The 20,504-nt window shown below is 41.3% G+C and overlaps 2 protein-coding genes across 2 annotated transcripts; one reads left to right on the forward strand and one right to left on the reverse strand.

Moving 5' to 3' along the window:
• Positions 1–3,301: 3,301 nt before the first annotated feature.
• LOC134076892 (CMRF35-like molecule 5) lies at positions 3,302–8,171 on the reverse strand. The gene is made up of 7 exons (XM_062532179.1): positions 8,080–8,171; positions 7,352–7,684; positions 7,010–7,102; positions 6,841–6,897; positions 5,878–5,982; positions 4,034–4,104; positions 3,302–3,765 (listed from the first exon to the last, which is right to left on the reverse strand). The coding sequence occupies exons 1-7, from the start codon at positions 8,123–8,125 to the stop codon at positions 3,469–3,471; spliced, it is 1,002 nt and encodes a 333-aa protein (XP_062388163.1). The 5' UTR covers positions 8,126–8,171; the 3' UTR covers positions 3,302–3,468.
• A 1,315-nt stretch (positions 8,172–9,486) lies between these two features.
• Positions 9,487–17,909, forward strand: LOC134076900 (zinc finger protein 391-like). The gene is made up of 6 exons (XM_062532192.1): positions 9,487–9,565; positions 9,843–9,950; positions 11,480–11,659; positions 15,876–16,092; positions 16,559–16,626; positions 16,923–17,909. The coding sequence occupies exons 1-6, from the start codon at positions 9,548–9,550 to the stop codon at positions 17,730–17,732; spliced, it is 1,401 nt and encodes a 466-aa protein (XP_062388176.1). The 5' UTR covers positions 9,487–9,547; the 3' UTR covers positions 17,733–17,909.
• Positions 17,910–20,504: the final 2,595 nt, after the last annotated feature.

Raw genomic sequence — 20,504 nt, forward strand, 5'->3', positions numbered from 1 at the left:
CTGGTCATACAAGCGGATGAAGTCCGTGCCTGTCTGTGGCCTGGACAAGAGGCGAGCACAAGAGAGCATGATGTTCAGGCTGCCTCTCAAGCTGCTGTCACAGCAAAAGTTTATGGACATAGCTGGGAAGAGCTCCAGCAGCTCCAGGCAGACGATCCTAATGTGGGCCCAATGGCAACTGCTGTGAAAAGAAATGCCCGTCCCAATAGGCACCAGCTACAGGAAATGGCACCTGCACTGAAGAGGTTAGCCTCACAATGGGAACGGTTGACGATACGCCATGGTGTCTTATTCCGTTGCCTGTGTGACCCGAGGGATGGAGAAGAGGTACACCAGCTGGTGTTACCAGAGTGTCTGCAGAAACATGTGTTCAGTATGGAGCATGAGCACGGAGGTCACTTCAGTGAAAGAAGCACACTTGCACGAATGAGACGGAGTTACTACTGGACTTCAATGAGCAGGGATGTCCAAGACTGGGTAAAGCAATGTAAACGCTGTGCATTAGCTAAGGATGTCTTCCCCAAAATCCGAGCCCCTATGACATGCACCAATGTGACCACACCATTAGAGGTGTTAGCTATGGACTACACCCTACTGGAGGGGTCGGTGGGAGGCTATGAGAATGTTTTAGTTTTAACTGACATGTTTACACGTTTTACCCTTGCCGTCCCTACTAAAGATCAGTCCGCAAAGACTACAGCCAGGGCTATTGTAAGACACTGGTTTGTGTATTATGGATGTCCGTCCAGGCTTCATTCAGATCAAGGGCGCAACTTTGAAGCAAGCGTCATCAAAGAACTCTGTCGCATATATGGCATCTCCAAAAGTCGCACCAGCCCGTATCACCCCCAGGGCAATGCTCAATGCGAGCGATTTAATAGGACGATGCACGATATGCTTAGGACTTTGCCATCAGAGAAGAAAGCCAACTGGAAAGAGTATCTCCCCGAACTAGTGATGGCTTACAATAGTCATGTTCACTCTTCGACTGGATACTCCCCTTTCTATCTCCTCTTTGGAAGAGATGCTAGATTGCCTCAGGATGTTTTGGGGGGAAAGGACTTGGAGCAGAGTGATGTTGATAACCTTGATGATTGGGTGTTCGACCACCATGAGAGGCTGAAAGTAGCGGCAGATGCTGCCAGAACTGCCGCTCAGAATTCCTCTCGGCGGCGCAAGCGAGTCTATGACCGAACGTCCCGTGCTGCACTTGTCAGGCCAGGTGACCGGGTGCTGCTGAGGAACCACCGACCAAGAGGAAGGAATAAGATTCAGGACAAGTGGGAATCGGGGCCTTATCTAGTTGTCAAGCAGAACCAGCCTGACTTACCGGTGTTCACAGTCAAGCCTGAAGCTGGGGGTCCTCCCAAAGTAGTGCATCGTGATCAAATGAAGCACTGCACTTTTCAGACACCAGTTAGAGAAAATATTTCACCCGGGCACAAGAGGGATGAATGCCATTCAGACACTGAACCTGTAGACTTAGTGTACATTCCTCACACACCTCAGGACACACCAACACCAGATGAGGGCACGGGAGGTAGGCTTGGGGAGCTACAGGAGGTAGGACAGGAAGTAGTGTCAAATGCTAGTGTGGGAGAGGGGTCAGCACCTGGGGATTTACCTGAGGATTTACCCGGGGACTTATCTGAGGATGCAGATGACTCAGGGTCAGATATTGAAATTGATAGACCGAGACGCCCACAAAGAAGCACTAGAGGTCAAATACCAGTGAGGTATCGTGAGGGATATGTTATGAAGTGAAATACTTTATTTTGGGCCTTATTGATTTGAAATGTATATTTGTTTTATTTGAAAGCATACAGTAAATGAAATGGGTGGGTAAGAAAAATGGGCTTATTTAGGCACAATGTAGTCCCTACATGTCTGATGTATTGATGGACTGAATTCTGTTCCATTCTTGCAGAGTCCCTGGAGCCAGTGGAGGAGTCTCTGGTATGGCAGGGTTTGAAGGGGGGGAATGTGACAGATGTAAAATACATTTATTTCTTAAATATTTTAATCAGTAACCAATCAGCATTTAGAAGTACCATAGAGGAAGTGTGGAGTAGATAGGACCGGAAGTGAGAGAAGAGATGGAGATGCAGCGGTAACGTGTGTGAATGGTTACCTGATACAGAGAAGATAATTTAAAAAGTGAACGCTGTTAAAGTTGTTCACTCTAGTGAATTTAGTGAGCAACTCAAAGTTATGTTTGCCTCCTGGCTTTTGGGAGTGTTTTGGAGCTTTCGTGCGAGAGAGTGAAGCTCCTTACATCCGCCGAGGGAAGGAGAGTTTAACCAGCCTTTCGTTATGCTAGTTGGCTAGTCGGCTAGTCTATGTTGGATTCCCCACGCTGGTTAGTTTTCGAAGGTCTCCTGTGCCAACCAGAGACTGCTCCACGACTTCAGCGACTGGGCCCAAGTTAAAGCAAGAACGTGAGGTGAAGTACCTAATCTAATTTACCGTGTGTGTTCATGCTACGGTGGAATAGCCTCTGCTGTGACCGAAACCAAGGATTTTTGCTATTTGTTTTGCTACTTTGTTATTGTTAAGGACTGCGTTACGAAGGAGGAGTTAATCTAATTATTTTTGCGGGATCGTTCAGACTGAAATAGCCTACAAGGACATTTCCGAACACTTTCATTCAAGTTGGGTATTTTGGACTGAGACATTTCATACCCAAAGCAACATTGGTCTATTGTATTTGTTTATGGTAATTAGTAGCTTGGAATTTAGTTAATATTAAGACGTTGTGGGTGAGTAACATATTCTGATACTGTGAAAGCATTGGGATTATTGAAACATTTTGTGACATCGAACTGGAGGGTTTCATTTTGAGTTCATTGAAGTTGAACATTTGATTGAGGTTACCATAGTTTGAGCGCTCAGTTTTCTAGAGGTTGGCCAACCATTTTGAGTATTATAAACTTATGAAGATTGAGGGGAAAACGAATTGATTATTTTGTTTAACAACATATTTGAATTCATTGAATTTCATATTATTTCATTTCTCTTTAAAAATTGTTATAGTGTAATAAATGTACACTTGTTTTCTACTTTTCAAATACTGTTTCTGCTGGAAAGTTATTCATTGTGAGATTTCAGGTTATATTCTCTGGAGTAGGGGCGTCTCATTCTCTGCTGACAGAATACTGTAGTTAGGGTGAGCACGGGGTAAGTGACACTAACAAACATACACTTATAGACGTGTTCTGCTCTTCAGGTTAGCACTGTGACACACTCAAATCCTGAAGCCTTAACCATTTATTCATTTTGTGAAGGCAGAGTGGGCCTGAGACGAATTGGTTTGGGGGTTAGGGACACAGATCCTCTAATCTCCAGTCATCCAGGGAAAGTCAAAACCCCTACTAAAGCGGACGTGAATCCCGTCCGCTACATCTGCAGTCCTTCATCGTCATGTACTCTGCAGTCCTTCATTGTCATAAACTCTGCAGTCCTTCATCGTCATATACTCTGCAGTCCTTCATCGTCATATACTCTGCAGTCCTTCATCGTCATGTACTCTGCTCCATCCGCGGTCCTGGCAGACAGACTGTTGTCTCTGGGCACGGTAGCCGCCACACGGGCAACCGGAGCCATTCTCTGGTACAGCGACTCAGGCAGCTCATAGATCTGCTCTGACTGGGGTGGAGCAGAAGAGAGAGTGGAGGAGGAAGGGGAAGTGGTGGTGGTGGTGGAGGACGACGTGGTGATGGGGTTCTGATGCTGTTGGATGACTGGTGGACCACCGTGGCTCAGTTCCTTAAAATAGATGGACATGACAAAGACAGTGTTGGGGTATCATCAGTCTTTTAGACATGGGGTTATACATGGGGTCATCACATTTTGGAGATTGATAGGCAGCAATCAATACATCAGTAAATATCTTTGCAAATAAATGAGTTGACAAAATCTACACAGTGGCCTGTACATGTGGAGAACAGCAGGACAAATTAAATATCACTAAAGAGACATCAGCTTTGGGCTACAAAGACTGCCTTTCCCAAGAACCATTGCTAGGATGACATACCTCTGCAAAAACCCCTGTCTCTGAGTAGATGTTGGAACTGGAGCAGCCATTTGTATTCAAGAATACAACATCTGTTGAAGATACAAGAATACAACATCTGTTGAAGATACAGGAGTAGATACTAAAATAATGTTTTAGTAATGTAATGTGAGAGAGAGAGAGAGTTAGTAAAGGGGGCTGTGATGTAAGAACCCCCTAGCAGTTCAGGGTGCCCAACATTTCTAGTGACGCCTCTGGCCTCGGTTTTGGCTACAGCCCTGTGTGTGTGTGTGTGTGTGTGTGTGTGTGTGTGTGTGTGTGTGTGTGTGTGTGTGTGTGTGTGTGTGTGTGTGTGTGTGTGTGTGTGTGTGTGTGTGATCGTGTGTGTGTGTGTGTGTGTGTGTGTGTGTGTGTGTGTGTTTGTGTGTGTGTGTGTGTGTGTGATCGTGTGTGTGTGTGTGTGTGTGTGTGTGTGTGTGTGTGTGTGTGTGATCGTGTGTGTGTGTGTGTGCAGTGTTGGGCAAGTTACTTCAAAAACGTAATGCATTATGTATTACTTGTTACTGTCATTTCAAAGTAATGTGTTACACTACAATATTACTGTCTCTGAATTGTAAAGCATTACACTACTACTGCATTACTTTTTAATTACTTTCATATAAACTTTAATATACATTATTATTATTATTTTATGTAGCTTATTATGCTTGATCCAGCTCAATCATAGGTAAAAAAAAATTCAACCGACAAAGGGTTTAAGTCTGATAAATTGCACTAGAGATACGGTAACTTTAGACCTAGCCTAGGCCTACTCATTAAAATCAGTGCCCACTGTATTATAACCTAAAGCAAAGACCTGACAAGATACACTTTTTTTGCATTTCTATTCCACTTAAACCTCAGGAAGTAAGGAGACTTGTGGCAGCTACTATGTATTGCTAATGTTTATTGTGTTTAACAGACGTTTTTGTCTGGATTACAGATTGACATGATGTTGTTATTTACAGCAGTGACAACCTGTTGAGGCAACAACACCTTACCTTGTCATTGCTAGTCTGGACGGGGGTCTTGCTAAAAGCTGGAGACTCCACTGCTGACAGCGGATGCATACAGTATATTCAATCATAGGCTACTCTTCCACAAGTCTTTACTTCTTGAGGTTCAAGTGGCATCGCGGAACGAGATAATGTAGCTGCTTTAAGTCTCCACTCGTCCTCAGTTTGCTTTCTTTTTACTCACGTAATGTTAGCGTGGTCTAAACTTTTTGTGAAATTACTTGTGCTATTGCGTGAGGTAGATCTTTTGGTTTCGCACATAAAGTGCACTTACTATGTCCCATCCTCATATCTTTGTCTCTAACAAACTGAAAGTAATGAAAGTATCTTGAACATGTCCTGTCCGACGTCGAGCCTGCTTCAGCTTCAGCCATCTTTTACAAGTACGAAAAAAAAATTCTAGGCCTATATTTGCGCGGATTGTTTCTCCTATAGGCTACTGATCTCGTCTGGCGATTGTATAAAAACAAAACACCACTTAATTGCAAAGTAACTTGCGTTACTGACCTTTGTACCGAGTAAAATATTACCCATTTCGTTTTTGGAATGCCTTACATTACCGCGTTACAGCAAAAAGCAATACATTACAGTAATTACATTACTTTTGTAACTCGTTACTCCCAACACTGTGTGTGTGTGATCATGTGTGTGTGATCGTGTGTGTGTGTGTGTGTGTGTGTGTGTGTGTGTGTGTGTGTGTGTGTGTGATCATGTGTGTGTGTGTGTGTGTGTGATTGTGTGTGTGTGATCGTGTGTGTGTGTGTGTGTGTCTGTATGTGTGTGCGTGCGTGTCATAGTGTGGTTGCCCACCTGTAGTCTCTGTTCTTTTGTCTGCTTTTTTAAAATAGAGCAAAACTCCCAGCATGCTCAGCAGGACAACAATCACTACGGCGGCAACACCACACACAACACCAGCTGGCAAGAACCACACATACGATTTTAAATAACAGCAACAACATGCTCTGTGTGATATCATACAAGTCAAGTGTTTGTGATGAAGTTGCATATTGTTGTAGCTTTGGTGATATATGGGCAATTTCTAAAACAATCAGTTTGCAACATTGCAACTAAAGCCATAGGCCTCTGAAGTTCTTACTTTTAGACAAATAGGTCTGAAATGCAGACATTTTGCTCAACACACTTTTGTTCACTGCCTTTAAATGGGTACTGAGATCTTAATACGTTAAGACTGCAGATTTTTGCTGCCCCAGAGTTAACTTGCAATGCAACTTCCCATATAGATTCAATTGTTTCTTTACATAGGTAAAGATGACAGCTTTGGTTCCATTTTGTAGGCGAACTTCGGAGGTCTATTGACTTGATTACTTGAAACTATCTCCTATCTGACTTGTCAAGTCATTCACTCAGTTTTGCAACTAATCAATCAACTTATCATTCATTCATTAATTAATTAATTCATTCATTCATTCATTCATTCATTCATTCATTCATTCATTCATTCAATCAATCAATCAATCAATCAATCAATCAATCAATCAATCAAATCAATCAATCCATCAGCATGATTATCAACTGAAGTAGATCAAATCTCCCAAACATCACCACCAGGGCAAAAATAACTCCAGCAGCACACCTTTCTGTCTGCACCCGTTTGGCATTTCAGACATGATCTGAACTAAAATCAACTAATTTATTAGTAAATCAATCAATCAATCATCTGCATGATTGTCAACAATCAGAATTGACAAAAAAGAAAAAAAAATATGACATACTGTTTACCCACAGAAGTGTGGGTCAGCAAAGTACACTTACTGATGTTTGTTGTTGGACTCCTTCTCACCAGCGGTGGTACACTCGATATGTTTTTACCTTGAGTGACGGCACAGGTTCCCCAAAGTCAACTCTTATGAGTAATATTTTGTCATACAGTAGAACTCAATGCAATACAATCAGAAGGTTGGGATGAAAACAGAAATGTTACCTGTAGTTACAAGATCAGTTGAGAATGTTTGTAGTGGAGTGGAGACAGTGGAGACCTCTGTGATTATCACAGGACTGAGAGTCGTCACAGGTGCTGCAAAGAGGAATGAAATGAAGAGTCAAAAACAGTTCATCCTAGATCAGATACAATACCCTCTATCCACCCCTCACCGACCTTACTAAATACTGTACATCTGATCCTAGATCAGATACCATACCCTCTATCCACTCCTCACCTACCTTACTAAATATATCTGAGATCATCAGACACCACACCCTCTATCTACCCCTCACTGACGTTAACAAATACTGTGCATCTGATCCTAGATCAGACCCCTCTCACCTGGCCCAACGTCAATCCTGAGCTCTGTATAGAGATCGCTACGATACCAGGGAAACTGCACGGCACACCAGTACTTCCCAGAATCCTTAGCTGTCAGTCCAGTGATGGTGACGGTGAAGACTCTGGCTGTGGTGTTGTCACGGAGAGAGAATCTGCCCGTTTCAGTCCAGACCTGGCCATCTGCGGTCTGCACCAGGATGTCTTTTTTGCGGCAGTCGCCACGGCAGACATACTTCTGGCGCTGTTCGCAGTCTGATGGGTATGGACACTCAATCACAGCATTTCCCCCAATGTGACCTTCTACTGTATATACTGATGATACTATGTGGGCACCTTGGTACACACACACAAACACACACACACACACACACACACACACACACACACACACACACACACACACACACACACACACAATAAGTAAAACAAAACATCCTAATGAGGCAGTCTGAAGAAATGAAAATGAAAAAAATCTCTCCATGTCATTATCATCTAGTATTTTATAGGGTTTTTTAATGAATGGCTTTTATTTATTTATTTATTTTTTTGTATTTTAGAACATATTCACAGTTAACTTAAAGTTCATGTTATGATGAAGTGAAAGAAGATCATGCAGTCAGCTCAGCTGTTGATTATGAAAGTAAACAGTTCCCTTTTACCGTAACATATTTTCAAATAAAACGTTCACAGCTGCATTTTACCTCTAAAATATAGTGGTATATACTTACCAACAAGTAGAGCACAGGTGACATAGAAGATTAACATATTCTTCATGGCAGTAAGTGTATTCTCTGGTTATATCATCAACGTTGCCGGCCCCTATTGTTGTCGTCTGCGCTTGTCGCTCCGACACTTGAGACGTGACTGCTCTCCTCCTTCTCCCTTGTCAAGCCACACGGTGACCACAAGCCAGGGGGATGGGTAGTTGTACTTGTAGCAGTGGTCAGTTAGGGTATTGCAGGCTAAAGTCCATCTTCATCAAGAGAGTGTCCTCCTTTGACTGAAGGTGTGTGTGTGTGTGTGTGTGTGTGTGCTTGAGTGCATGTGTGCAAAGGAGTGTCCGGCGTGGATGGGGCAGGTTGGCATGCTGATTTTGGAGTTGGTTGGCAAATACATTCTCTGGCTATTTTTAAGATATTTGAAATAAAAATAAATTGTAGGAGCCATATTGGTCTAGACAGGGTCCTAAAGAAAAACACACTGGACAGACATCAGCAAAGCCTTACAGGCAGTGAGATAGATGAGCGCTCTCATCTCATAGATGAGATCCCAAGCTTTCAGCAAATCACACATTTAGGACACCGGTTGAAAATTAGCCGGCCGGCTAACACTGGTACATTTTACAGAAATGTAAATTAATGTGCACTGTCCTAAATAAATTAAATGAAATTACAGTTAAATGAAATTAAATGGTAAGACGGACAAATATAACCGCAGTAAAAGTCCTGCCAAGTATTGGAACCATTAGTAGGCTAAATCAGCTTAAGGAGACCCTATGCAACTTTTTCATAGTCATAAAATCGCTCAGAAATTGTTGTTTTGCTTGACTGACCAGTTTCATCGAAAACAGTAACATTTTCTCCTGCCCCCAGTGTCCCTATCCGCTATTGCAACCTTGCAGTTTCTGCAGGAGACGATCGTCTCCTGTTTACATCTGGAAGTCTGAGACGCGTAAGGAACAAGAAGAACCACGCTTGCAATTTATATATTATATATAGCCTATATAGCCTATGTATAAATATACACGCTAAAGCTGTCGGGGAAGCTCTGCAGAGAAATATGCAAGCATAAAACGAGCGAAAACGAAAAACGAAACCGAAACCAGAGACGAAATCGCCAATCCTGCATAGTTCCTCTTTAATCCTAATTAGCTGCCAGGTATCACAACTGTGTTGATGCACAAGAAGAGGTTTAGACCGAATTCTCATCCGGGACGCTAGAGGGCGGAAACAAAAGGGTTTGACTGGGTATGTAAGGGAAACGCAAATCGCTGAAGCAGATATCAGGAGAAGCTGGAAAACAAATACTGGCCAAAGCACTTAATGGTTCGCTTAGTGACGTTTACAATTTTGCGGAATTATTTTAAATCCGTAGGCCTACGCTAAGCTCACAATAATGCAAAGACTGACAGACGATACACGGAGCTTTGCCTCGAGACCTGAGTGTTTAAAGTCGCAGCACACCGGCTGGTACGGGATGGATGTTAGTATGAAGGTGAGACTGAGGTAGCCCGCAAATATGACTAGTCCTACTGAACGGTGTGTCTGGAAGACTGTGATCGCAGTGACAAGTGGCCCAGATAACAGTTTCATGAAGCTAACGTTAACGTTACTCGTTTTAATCGCCTCTATTATTGACCGAGTGTCTCCCTATTTGGAGCAACGAAAAATGACCATAGGCTGTATTTGTGTCTCAATCTGCTCATTGTCTTTTTTTTTTTTTTTGTCAGTTGATATCTGAACAGTGTGTGAAGTGATGTGTCTGTATGTAGATCACTGATGAAGGTTCTCAGCAGCAACACCATGTTGATATGATGAGTCACAAGCAAGCCTGCATTGACCTGGAGAAGGCAACCCATTTCATCACTCAGGTTTTACAGGTAAGACACATAATTATTAATTTCAACATATTAAGACTGAATTAAGACAGTATGTGTCTGTGTTTACACTCTGTAACCACCATACCTATTCATATTCAACTAGCCTACCACAATTTGATACCCTACAAAAACATTTCAATGTTGCGTGGCAACCATTTTGATGGATAAAATATACTGTATTGATGGAAGAATGACTATCTATGAATAAATTGTAATATTTCTCATTGCTGTGCTTTTATTTTATGAAATCTTGCCAGGTATTTTTAGAAACGCAATAAGCCACTTGAGTCCATAGGTTACAGTCCACTGTTGCATCGTGCCCAGCAACGCCCCTATAATTACTAACCTATGGTCTCTCTGGGCTTATTGCTTAATTAGTTAACCAGTGACGATAAGGCCACTGTTACTGTAGATGCACATTTTATGTCAAATCAGACAGAAGCTGGTAAAATGGTCTCATACTTTGCACAATGTTTGTCTAATATTTTGGCCCCAAAAACCTGTAAAATAGTTCTCATACATTTTCATCCTTGATTTTCTATTAACACTCAGAAATGGTTTAATCTAGGAGACGATGTTTAGGCATTTATGTCTTGAAATGTATTATTCCTAGCCTGCCCAGATTTTGCAGGGTGGAAGACAGACATGTTCTCTGTATGACTGCACCTTAGAAGTTTGTAGCCTACTGCATACCATTTCATTTTATTTCTAAAACTGATAGTTCCAGTCCTTAGATATGATTGGCTCAATTGTGTTCGATGCCGTTGTAAAATACAACACAAACATACACCTTGACCTAGTCTATAGGTTCTATAGTAATGCGCTACCACAACTTGCACAAAAGTCAGAGTAGCTGCGTCTCAATACCTGACATGATTTGGACAGAAATATTTTACAGGCTTGTAAAATACAAACTTTGAACAAAATCTGAGAGGGTGCCATAACACACAAAACATATATGTGACAGTTCTCATCCCTTAGGTGGCACAAAAGTCTGTGCGCCTGCAGAAAAGATGTATAACTGTAGAATATTTTTGTAATCGTAAAATATTTCTAACTGTAGGATGATCTGTAGCTATAAAACTGATCCATACCCGTAGAACAGATTTGTAAGTGTAGGGTATACTTGTAATATTGACAATTACTTGTACAGATCATTTTTACAGTTACAAATAATGTCTACAGTTTCAAACCATGATATGCACTTACAAGACTTGAGTTTAAATTAATTCCATACATAACAACCTTTCCTTGATTCAGAAGTGTTTTACCATACCCAAACATAACAGTTCCTTACTTGTGACTTGTTTGCATAATGTATGTATGCCCCCGTTAAACTGGTCTTTTAGTCTTCACCTTGTAGATGCCCTCTCCTGTTAGTTTGTGTTGAAAGCCTTGACACATGGAATATGATGCTCTTCTCATTAGATCATGTCAGTTGGCTGTTCCTGGCACACATTGCATTTCTTCAGAATGTGTGTGTGTGTGTGTGTGTGTGTGTGTGTGTGTGTGTGTGTGTGTGTGTGCAGCATTCAATAGGTCGAAACCGGGAGCTGTGTGTATTGATCCGTCATCTGGAGGAAAAGGATGTGGAGACTGGGCGAAGTCTATCAGAGCTAGCGGAGTCAAACCGCCAGCTGCAGGTGAAGATTGATGAACTACAGAAACGCCTGGAGGAAAAAGATTGCTCCCTTACACAAGCCAACCACGTGGGTGAAACTGAAGATAAAGGCAATTAGATTGTGTGTATATGTCTCTCTGCATCTTGGAGCATACGATGCTTTCAACCGTCGATAAATTCCATCTCGACATTAAAAACTTTTAGGTTTTAATACAGTGTCGTAGCCAGAACAGGGTGGATATTTGAGACGTAGAGTGGGCCACTATTTTTCACTTTCAAATTTCTACCAAACATCAAGCTTTTTTAGCAGCCGAAAGTGACATCTAACTACTTGATAAAACAAATACATAGCCTAATCATGACCTCAGTTCATTCAAACATTTATTTATCCAAAAATGCAAGTCAATTGTTAGTAGTGGTGCAACGGATCATCATTGATCCGTGATCCGTTCGGATCAGTATCTTCGGTTCGGCACACGCATGATCCGCGGATTGATTCATAATAATTATTAATAATAATGTCCATGTGTTCTTTTGAAGTAACATGCGTGTCCACAAGGCATGCTTCTAGTCCCTCCCTACAGAGCCGTAGGCTCTGCTCCCCTAGCCTGCCTGCGCGTCTTTTCTGCTCTCACAAACGTTATTAGCGGTCATGCCATAACCAGCAATACATGGCTGCTAGTTTAAGTGCTGATGTGGCTGCACAGCAGCAAGACAATAGCCTAATATCAAGTTCATTTGTGCACACTTACATCTCTCAAGTTTGTTGTGCACCTACCTATGCTATGATATTTAGGTCATTTAGGCTTAGCCTATGGGTTCAATGTCAGCAATAAGCTACGCAACCTTGGCTAACTTGTACATCTGGAGATAGCTTGTGCTCACTAAAATCATAAAGGAGCATTGCAAGACACTCATCTCTTTTATGATCCCAGAAAGATTTTCTTCGACTTGTTAGTTTTATTAACATGTATTTTATCTAATGACATAGAAAGCATAACGAATTGCATCCACATATCCTTGTCATCATGCACTATGTCCAACTTATTTTCTCAAGAAGAGACTGAGGGCTAATTACCTCACGTATTTCTTAAAGCGACAGGGACTCAATTACACACACCTCTTATGCGCACTACTGCTACACACCACATTAAAGATATGCTAAATCAGTACACAAATGACTAAACATTTGTAGCTACTAGTAATTATGCAGATTGTGTGTGGAGGGTCAAGCAGAATCTTGGATGACCACCATGGTGTGCATGATCACACAATATTCAATATAAGGCTACTGGTGATTAAACACCAAATCAACTAAAATGGTAAAAAAGCATTGAAAAAGTCATTATTGACTTAGTATCGGTATCGAAACAATAATTTTGGTATCGTGACAACACTAGCCTACTTTAAACACATGCTGAAAGTGCTCGAGCCACGTTACAACATCCCGTCAAAGACAAAACTATGTTTATTTGTCTCGTCTTGTCTTTTTTTTTTTTTTGCTGATCCGAAAAATGATCCGATCCGTGACTCTTGATCCGAGGATCGATCCGAACCGTGACTTTTTCGATCCGTTGCACCCCTAATTGTTAGCAATAACATTTCTGCTGATTCTGGTAGGCAATGTGGCCAATAGTCAGGGATGATGAGGGTGTGAATGCTATTAGCTGCGGTTTGGAGTTTTTTCTGAAATTCTCACTGCTAAACATGCCATTTTAACAGTTTTTGAGTCACAGAAATACCAATACCTAGTCCTAGACAAAGCAGCACACATCTTCTGTCTGACTGAACATTGCCTAGGCCTACCTGCAACTAGCTGTCACTTCTCCGCTTGACACTACCACACAAAAAGAAGTATCGCATGTACTATTGAGAGAACCTTTCAGGAATTATGCGAATGGGTTAGCAAAACCATATGCAGATCTCAAATTATCGGACGTATCGTGTGGCAGAAGCACGGGCCTAGCCTGTAACAGTGCACAGACGAGGAATCTCCTCATAGATGAGGCCCTAATACGGCAAATAATATAAAGAAAGCGTATGCTCTGGGAACAGAACACAGTTGCATTTCCATAAAGAATGCAGACGGCTACAAGCCCGTTACCTAGTCTAGACTAGAAGCCTATCGAGGGCTGAGAAGCAAGAAGGCGTAAGTGACATTTCACCAACTTTGCAGGGGAGCCAAAACAAATCGAACTGCTTTTATATGTTCACAGTTAAAGACCTTTGATTTTTGTTCAATAACTTTATATTTATAAATATTTTACTTCTATACATTTTTCAGTTAGAAAGAGCTCGTCAAGAGCTTTCAGGTGATATACAGTACAGGCCAAAAGTTTGGACACACCACCTCATTCAAAGAGTTTTCTTTATTTTCATACTATATGACTATGAAAATTGTAGATTCACACGGAAGGCATTAGAATTATGAATTAACACATGTGGAATTATATACTTAACAAAAAAGTGTGAAACAACTGAAAATATGTATTATATTTCAGGTTCTTCAAAGTAGCCACCTTTTGCTTTTAATACTGCTTCGCACACTTGGCATTCTCTTGATGAGCTTCAAGAGTCACCTGAAATGGTCTTCCAACAGTCTTGAAGGAGTTCCAGAGATGCTTAGCACTTGTTGGCCCTTTTGCCTTCACTCTGCGGTCCACACGGTGGTTGGAACCAAAGATCTCAGATTTGGACTCATCAGACCAAAGCACAGATGTCCACTGGTCTAATGTCCATTCCTTGCGTTTTTTAGCCCAAACAAGTCTCTTCTGCTTGTTGCCTGTCCTTAGCAGTGGTTTCCTAGCAGCTATTCTACCATGAAGGCCTGATTCAGGCAGACTCGTCTTAACAGTTGTTCTAGAGATGTGTCTGCTGCTAGAAATGTGTGGCATATGCCTGGTCTCTAATCTGAGCTGCTGTTAACTTGCAATTTCTGAGGCTGGTGACTCGGATGAATTTATCCTCCGCAGCAGAGGTGACTCTTGGTCTTCCTTTCCTGGGACGGCCAGTTTCTTTGTAGCGCTTGATGGTTTTTGCGACTGCACTTGGGGACACTTTCAAAGTTTTCCCAATTTGTTGGACTGACTGGCCTTCATTTCTTAAAGTAATGATGGCCACTCGTTTTTCTTTACTTAGCTGCTTTTTTTCTTGCCATAATACAAATTCTAACAGTCTATTCAGTAGGACTAATAATCACCCCTGACTTCTGCACAACACAACTGATTCCCAACCCCATTTATAAGGCAATAAATCACACTTATTAAACCTGACAGGGCACACATGTGAAGTGAAAACCATTTCAGGTGACTACCTCTTGAAGCTCATCCAGAGAATGCAGAGTGTGTGCAAAGCAGTAATCAGAGCAAAGGTGGCTACTTTGAAGAAACTAGAATATAAGGCATATTTTCAGTTGTTTTACACTTTTTTGTTAAGTACATATTTCCACATGTGTTAATTCATAGTTTGACACAGTGTGAGTCTACAATGTCAATAGTCATGAAAATAAAGGAAACTCATTGAATGAGAAGGTGTGTCCAAACTTTTGGCCTGTACTGTATATAACTCAATGTTGACCAAAGTGTCACTTACTCCCTCGCCCTCGCCCTCTTGCTTCTCACTCCTCACTATGTTTAGTCAGCTTCATTTAACTCACTTTTGTTTACACAACAGCAGCAGCAGCAGCAGCAGCAGCAGCCTCCAACATGTCGTTATGGGTGTTTGGGCTCATTGCTGTTGCATTTTTTTGGCATTTCATGTAATTGGAGTTAATTTCTACATTTTCACATTTAACTGAACGTGTAAGCATAGCCTTTGAGACATTTCAGCCAACTTCACAAAAAATCAACAATGGAGTGTCTTTTTATTGCTTTCAGGATCTCGTGTCCACTCTCCAGACAGTATGTCATACGGATCCATGTTACCGATCAAAGATATCTTTTCCAAATAACGTTTCCTCGCGTCCGGCAGGAGCTCGTCTCTGTACAATCCATTACTACTTCTGCCACTAGTTTTTAGCATAGTAGCCTAAATGTTTACATCTAGTGTTATTGTTTTGTTATAGGTTTGTTTATAATTCGCACCGTGGCCTCACTTAATGGAGGAAACGCTCTTTTTGTCCAGAATTCTCTATATGGAACAGCGATACATATGAAAACAGTTAATTGCATAGGAACATTACTGCATGCAATACAAAGAGATAAAAATGTTGCCTTTTTAGAAAAAAAAAATGTATTGGAGATGCAGTGTGAGAGCCATCTGTACACACACACTCACACTCACATTCTTGTCATTCTTGTGTTCAGGGTCAGATGGACTTGTCTGAGGGTTCGAGGCTGCTGGAGGGTCCAGTATCTCGTATTAAAGAAGAGGAGGCTCAAGATGATTCTGCAGTACAGGGGGCAGAACAGACAACATCATCAGCAGCAGACATTAAAGAAGAAGAAGAGGAGGAGGAGACTCAGCAGATCTTTGCGGTTAAAGAAGAGGTTGCTGATGATGGAGAGCTAAGTAAGAAGCTCGGTAAGAAATGCTGAGGTGAAAAGAGCAAACACACACACACACACACACACACACACACACACACACACACACACACACACACACACACACACACACACACACACACACACACACACACACACACACACACACACACACAGAGTTGTGCTCATCATAATATGAATTGGTAAAATGTCTTTCATAAAGCAACATCCCGATAATTATTCACATAGATCTATTTTTCGATTTTTTCTACAAATCACTTGTACTGTCAGATCAAAACAAATCGTTGTTACCTAGCTATTTTCCAAAAACTGGCCATCATACTGCTTGGGTTTCTTAACTTATGATACACATCTGTTATGAGGGTCAAGAGTCTCAGCTCAAGAGCTGAGGAGGAATAAGGGACAGCTATTAAGGCAGCGAAATAGATCAGTGTGAATGTAAGTGTCTTATTTTTATTTTTTATTTTTTTTTGTTTTTGCAGTAGAAAAAAGAGACCCCAGAACAGAACACACTCTTCTCTCCTCAGCTGAGGACATCAAAACTGGACAGGTACAGTGGTGCAAATCTATGAGTGTAATGTCTAGTACAGTTATCCAAATCATAACCAACCATTATCATACAATCATTTATTTCATCAGCCAAGCTAATGCTGACATTCCATCCAAATATTCCAAATCAAATTAAACAAGTATTTAACCAAATGCTACATTGTTCGTTGATGTTAGTTGCTACATTGTGTGTTAATGTTAGTTGCTACATTGTTCGCTGATATCATGTTGATAGCGTTTCTCCGTGTGTGTGTGTGTGTGTGTGTGTGTGTGTGTGTGTGTGTGTGTGTGTGTTAGGAAGAGGAGAACACATCATACTTGGCTACAGTGTTCAGCTCCGAGGCTGCCCCATCTTCCCCGTCCCCTGCAGAGAAGAAGCTCCACCACTGTAATCTCTGTGGCAAAAATTTTAGTCGTTCGTTTTGTCTCGCTGTCCATCAACGCATTCACACAGGAGAGAAACCATACCGTTGCACTTGGTGTGATAAAACTTTCACTCAAGAAAGCAGTCTGAAACAGCATACACGCATTCACACGGGCGAGAAACCTTATCACTGTACTTGGTGCGGCAAGAGTTTCAGGCAAGCGAGTAATTTTAAAGCTCATCAGCGCATTCACACAGGAGAGAGGCCATACCACTGCACTCAGTGTGGCAAGAGTTTCCCTCAAAAGGGAAATCTCAAACAGCACCAGTGCATTCATGCAGGAGAGGGGCTTCACCACTGCACTCAGTGTGGTAAAAGCTTTAATCAAGAGGGAAATCTCAGAATTCACCAGCGTATTCACACAGGAGAGAGGCCTTACCACTGCAGTCAGTGTGGTAAGAGTTTCAGTCAAGAGGGAAATCTCAGAAGTCACGAACGAATTCATACAGGAGAGAAGCCTTATGCATGCTCTCAGTGTGGCAAAGAATTCAATGTAAAGGGAAGTCTTAAAAGACACCAGCGTATTCACACAGGAGAGAGGCCGCACCAATGCACTCAGTGTAGCAAATGTTTTAGTCACATAGAATATCTCAAAGTACACCAGCAAACTCACACTAGACCTCAATGCACAAGAGAGTCTATACCAGGGATCTCCAACATGGTGCATGCAGGACGCCTATGAGGGTGCAAACTCTAAAAATAGTCAACAAGTCCCATGCGGATCATGCTCTAAAAACATCCTCCAACTTTTCAATCATTTTTTTTTAATTATTTATTACTGTAGACCAGAACCATTTCAAGAATGTCTTTTACCTTACATTTGTAACATTGAAGGATACATAGAATGGAAACCATTTTTGTCTTGGTTTTGATGAATTAGGAGAGGCTGTGTATAACCAAAGAGCTATCATGAACGCGAGGCATGGTTGTGCCCTCCTTCATATGAAAATCTTGAACTTAGAAATAGCCACTAAAATGGGCAAATTAGAACAAGGCCTACTTGTGATGTCAAATATTGCAAAGCCATTGAAGTTCAATTGTGGTTGCTAAAGAGGGCACCATTTAGTCAAAAGGACCGTTTCAATACCCAGCCTAAATATTCAGTTTTAATTGAGCTTGTAAAATTGCAATTGAGTTTTTTTTTATATCAAAGTTGATAATATTTTAACATCAGAGAACATAGCACAATATTCAATTCATCCATTCTATGTCTTCATTAACTTTAAAATTGGTGATCACTTACAAATTGTGACTGGGATTAATTTTAGCCCCTGGGTCCGCATTCACTTTCCAATTCATACTTCAAACAAGAATGGAAGCGAAGCACCCATACGCTCCTTGCATGCACCGTTAAAACAAGAAGAAAAGGATTGCTTGTTTGGTGTAACCAAGGGAAGCATAACTTTGCAAAGGTTCTGTGGCCATTCTGTGTTTGTGCCATAGGGTTTGTGCATGATTGAGCTTCAGCTGACAGGCCTTTTGTTCTCTGTACTGCCTGGTGAAGTTATACAGTATTGTCTTGTGGCAGCAGAGCAGTGAAATAGGGCTGCACATTAGGCACATCCTTTTTTGTCAGATCATGGAGAGATTTCAGATGTCCACTATACAAGAAAACTGTTCATAAGTTAGGCTGGTGTTGATGATTACTATTGGAATGTTAAAACTGATCGTCCACTGCAATCAGAATTTTGGACAGTGGTAAAAACTGTAAACTAAATTATTCAATGCACAAAAAGATTGTTTTTTTTTTTTTTTTTTTTTTAAAGAAAACATTTTTTTAATGAGGTTAGATTCCCTGTGCAAACTTTTGAAATGAACAAACTGAGCAAAATATTATATTGAAGTAGGCTTTTGAAGAATCAGATGTATACACTTCACATTACATTTAGCAGAAAGGTTTTTTGACCACAGTGACTTTTGTAAACACTATTACAAGTACGGGATAATGTACGACACGCCGTGCGGTTATTCAAAGTTAATGCACGTTCTAGACGGTGATACGGCCCGACGCGAAGCGGAGTTAATGCACACCTTATAGAACGCAGAACAATGGGGAATTCAACCAAGCAGTGGAATATATTGAAGTAGGCTTTTGAAGAATCAGATGTACGCTTTACATTACATTTAGCAGAAAGGTTTTTTGACCACAGTGACTTATGTGAACACTATTACAAGGGATTACATTGTCCCCGGAGCAACTTGAGGATAAGTGCCTTGTTCAAGGGCACAATGGTGGAAGCCGGGAATTGAACCGACAACTCTAAGCCATGCCAGCCCAGCTCCTTAACCACTACACTACCACCACCCCCCACTGTTGTTTTAACATGTCTGTTCACTATCTAGGCTAACTTAATGAAAATACAGTTCTTGATATTGGACATTATACATATTGATCATTGATTGATTTATTGATAATACATTTAAAGAATACATATTATTTTGGGGCATTATATGGAGGGCTACTTATGTTTCAAATAAGTAGCCCTCCATATGATCCCGGGTCCTTCAGGAAGCCCTCATTTTCAGAAAAGGTTGGAGACCCCAAAGCCAAACCATAGTAACTAAGCCGTTGGGCAAATTTGAGTGACATCTGTTCTGTTTAGCGACAGTCTCTGGGTTCAATTATGTGTTAAAACAAAAGAAACAAAATGCAGGCTAATACCAAGGCAGCAATGCATTCAAAAAACAGTTTTAGTTGGCCTAATCCTAAAATGCTTGTGCCTGTGTGATCATAGTCAGCATGGAACTGGTTTTGTGTGTGGAAAATAGTGGAATTGTTGCATTAGGGAGGGGCATTGAACTGTGACATTCAAACTGTACTGTAGACTACTGTACATAGGCTAAATAAATGAAACAGTGTATATTTCACTACTGTGTCTGTGTTCTTCTGAATATATGCTCAATAAGAAACATCTTGAACCTTTTCTCTGATCAAATGTCTGTAGGCTAGGCCTAGGCCTACCTTTTCTATTCAAGTGTGGATTTTGGATAGGCTACTTCATATGCACCAGAGTGTCATACACCACCTAATGTTATCAAACTCAAACCTGACCTCAAACTTGATATTTTCATTTTGCCTCCTTTTTATGTGTAAGCCTTCTTTTGCCAGTGGGTTTCTTACAAGGACTCAGGGCACACAATGAAATGAGCAGGAGAAGGCACAGCAATGTCATTTAGTAAATGGAAAAAGAGAGCTACATACTACTAACTACTTTGCCAGCCTACTGTAACATGAAATCGTATGGAGAACCATGGCTAACATGTACAAGTCTACAGGACAGCTAGTGTACACTTCTCATCCATGACTGCAGAGGGCGATACGATTAAAGCATTAATTGAATATGCCGAAGGGTGAATAGCAGCAGAAGCAGATTCAAAGAGCATCAAAACAAATCGAGGTAGCCTCACATCACTCTCCGTTCAGGGGAAGCGTTAGCCACACGTTCCATCTGGT

The sequence above is a fragment of the Sardina pilchardus genome, chromosome 1 (genome assembly GCF_963854185.1).
Source record: "Sardina pilchardus chromosome 1, fSarPil1.1, whole genome shotgun sequence".
Taxonomy (NCBI): domain Eukaryota; kingdom Metazoa; phylum Chordata; class Actinopteri; order Clupeiformes; family Clupeidae; genus Sardina; species Sardina pilchardus.

Bases quoted from the DNA above. Each gene is read 5' to 3' on its own strand.
- LOC134076892 (XM_062532179.1), bottom strand. From the start codon at position 8,125: ATGAAGAATATGTTAATCTTCTATGTCACCTGTGCTCTACTTGTTG. The intron at 5,983-6,840 runs GTAAGTGTACTT...GGTTCTTGCCAG, and splicing joins GAGTCCAACAACAAACATCA to CTGGTGTTGTGTGTGGTGTT. The intron at 3,766-4,033 runs GTATGTCATCCT...ATCTATTTTAAG, and splicing joins AGACAGGGGTTTTTGCAGAG to GAACTGAGCCACGGTGGTCC.
- LOC134076900 (XM_062532192.1), top strand. The intron at 9,951-11,479 runs GTAAGACACATA...GTGTGTGTGCAG, and splicing joins TCATCACTCAGGTTTTACAG to CATTCAATAGGTCGAAACCG. The intron at 11,660-15,875 runs GTGGGTGAAACT...TCTTGTGTTCAG, and splicing joins CCCTTACACAAGCCAACCAC to GGTCAGATGGACTTGTCTGA.